We start from the raw sequence: 2863 nt of genomic DNA, 5'->3' as shown, positions 1-2863 counted from the left end.
CCCATGAAGCCCAATATCCTGTCTTCCACAGGGCCAATGCCAGATGCTTCAGAGGGAATGAACAGAACAGGTAATCATCATGTGTAAATCCAAAAGTATGTTTTTGTTGATCTTCCTTGACCTTCTGGAAGACTCTAGACATGCACTGAGAGCAGAATGATGTCTCCTTCAATATTATTTAGTCTCCTTTTCCTTTTCCTTTCAGGAAGTAAAGTTCAAAACACCTTGGACCCACACAGGATACCATGCCAGCTGTCAATGACACCAAATTCCAACCTGCAGTGTTCCTTCTCACCGGAATACCTGTCCTGGAAAACGTCCATGTCTGGATTTCTATCCCCTTCTGCTTGATGTACATTATTTCCATATTAGGAAATTCATTCATTCTGTTCATTATAAAAACAGATCCATCCCTCCATGAGCCCATGTACATTTTCCTTTCCATGTTGGCCGTCACAGATGTTGGCTTATCGATATCCACCCTACCAACGACACTGGGCATATACTGGTTTCAGTCTAGGGAGATCAGCCATGATGCCTGTTTTGCCCAGCTGTTCTTTATCCACTCATTTACATTAATTCAATCTTCTGTGCTCTTGTGTATGGCGTTTGACCGCTTTGTGGCAATCTGTAAGCCGCTGAGATATGCTTCCATCTTAACCCCCCCGATAGTAGCTAAGATGGGACTGGTGTGTCTGCTAAAAGGGGTAACCCTAATATTACCACTCCCCATTCTCCTGAAACAGCATCGATTCTGTAAGGACAGCATCCTCTCCCAGTCCTACTGCCTGCACTCGGACGTCATGACCACGGCTTGTTCAGATATCAGAGTCAACGTCATCTATGGCTTATTTATAACAGTCTCTTCACGGGGGTTGGACTTGCTGCTCATCCTCCTCTCCTATGTGATGATCTTTAAATCAGTTATGAGCATCACAAGCCACGGGAACCGCCTCAAGGCCCTGAATACCTGTGTCTCCCACATCTGCGTCGTTATTCTCTTCTACACTCCACATATTGCCTTATCTGTGATATATAGATTCGTGAAGAACCCTTCTCCAATAATTCAGATTGTCGTGGGCAACGTCTATATGCTGGTCCCGCCCCTGATGAACCCAATCGTGTACAGCGTGAAAATACAAGCATTTCGTGTGAGGATAATCAGGATATTCGTCAAGTGAAGGGTCAGTTCATCACCCAGCTCTAGGGAATCAAACACCTGTAACTGGTTTCTTGCTATCCCCAGTCTCCACTGTGCAGGGGGAAGCTCTGGGACATTGAGAATCCAGCCTGACCAGCTGGGATGCTGCTCCTGTGGTTTGTGCACTGCTCTGTTGGTCAAGGTCCCAGGTCACACAGGAAGTCTGTGCCAGAGTTTGGAATTTTTTGTGTGTTGCCTAAATCCTGGTGCCCTGCCTTACCCACAAGACCCTCCTTTTTCCCAGCCACAGGATAGGAGAACAGGGTCATGCCCTAAAACTTAAAGTGATGAAAACTCTTCTCCTTTTTGTGCTCCTGTTACACACAGCTGTGCGTTTTTCTAGTTCAGCCAGAAGATTGGCTTTGATGTTGAAATTGTTGGGTAAGTCTAGGGACTGTGTGATACAGAAGGTGAGACTTGATAATCACTGGTCTCTTCTGGTCTTAAAATCTAGGAATAGTTACACCGCAAATGGCATTTATTTCCATTGTCTGATGACAGTTTACAAACATCGTCCAGTAACTGGAACAACTCTTAAGCAACTTCTCCTCAGTGTTTTAAATCCATTTAGTCCCAGGTTCATACCAAAGCTAGGTGAAATTTTTCAGACAGATTGTTCATTTGCTGGAAAATGCAGGTTCAGCTGACCCAAAACGATTCGCAAATTTGACAAAATAGTTTTGGCCATTCACAAAAATGGTCAGAGGTGAGGGAGAAGGTGGTGGGGCTGTCTCTCGTCACCCAGCATAATCTTTAGGTTAGTGATTAGAGTACTCATGTGGGTTGTGGGAAGGCCCAGATTCAAATCTACCCCCTTGACCAAACCTAAAATGGAGTTACTAGAAATTCAGAAAAATTTAAGATTTTTTCAGCATAAACAAATTTTTGTCCCCATTTTTCAGAATTGCCACCGGACCAAGAAATCAGTTAGGGGTGGCACTGGGAGGCCTTTCAGGGGATATAGGCACCCCAAAATTTGCTTTAGCCCCCCCCACCCCCGGTAGCCACCCCACCCGGTTCAAAGGGTGGCATGCACCACTCTTCTGTCATTCAGCTCTCAATGTTGACGATATGCAGGGTTGTCGGTAAGGAAAATGGCTCACTAGGTGAAGGGACCTCCCCATACAGTGACCCCTCTCCCTGTAGGCTGGTAGGATGGGAGCAGGAAGCAGTGGTGGAGCTTTGTGCATAAAGGGGAGATTCCCGAAAGTGGATCTGACCTGGCCCCAGGAGGAGCAGTTGGAGACTGGCAAAGGGTAGGAGCCCCTGGCTGGGCACCCCTTCCCCAGATGTGGGTCCAGCGCTTGCGGACTAGAGGGGCTTTGGGTTGGCTATTTGTGTATTTGGCGTGGGGGAGTTGTATGTATAGCGCAGTGTGACATACCCCAGGGTACAATCTGGATGCTTTGAATGTGCCCCCGTCATTCTACAGCTCAGAGTAGCTTTTCACTGCTTTGCTGATGAAAAACACAACCCGCCAGGCTCTGGTCACTCATAGCCCTCAGTGTGCAACAATGTGTGAATGCTCTCCCAGCCCCTCATGAAATACACACAGGGAAACACCTGCCACTTCTCTAGGCCCAGCACCAGCTTTGCTGTTTCAAGCAGAGTTTCCCACACACTTTTACCCAAACACACTGGTTAGGATAAACAGTGGAACAA

At 46.8% G+C, this 2863-nt stretch overlaps 1 protein-coding gene across 1 annotated transcript; it reads left to right on the top strand.

The window, feature by feature from the left end:
* The first annotated feature begins 245 nt into the window (after positions 1–245).
* LOC137161578 (olfactory receptor 51G2-like) lies at positions 246–1181 on the top strand. Its single transcript, XM_067560958.1, has one exon. The coding sequence runs from the start codon at positions 246–248 to the stop codon at positions 1179–1181; it is 936 nt and encodes a 311-aa protein (XP_067417059.1).
* Positions 1182–2863: the final 1682 nt, after the last annotated feature.

This window comes from Emydura macquarii, unplaced genomic scaffold (assembly GCF_026122565.2).
Source record: "Emydura macquarii macquarii isolate MOO-44397 ecotype Brisbane River unplaced genomic scaffold, CSIRO-AGI_Emac_v2 contig_2325, whole genome shotgun sequence".
Taxonomy (NCBI): Eukaryota; Metazoa; Chordata; order Testudines; family Chelidae; genus Emydura; species Emydura macquarii.
This window is presented reverse-complemented; position numbering and strand designations above follow the sequence as displayed.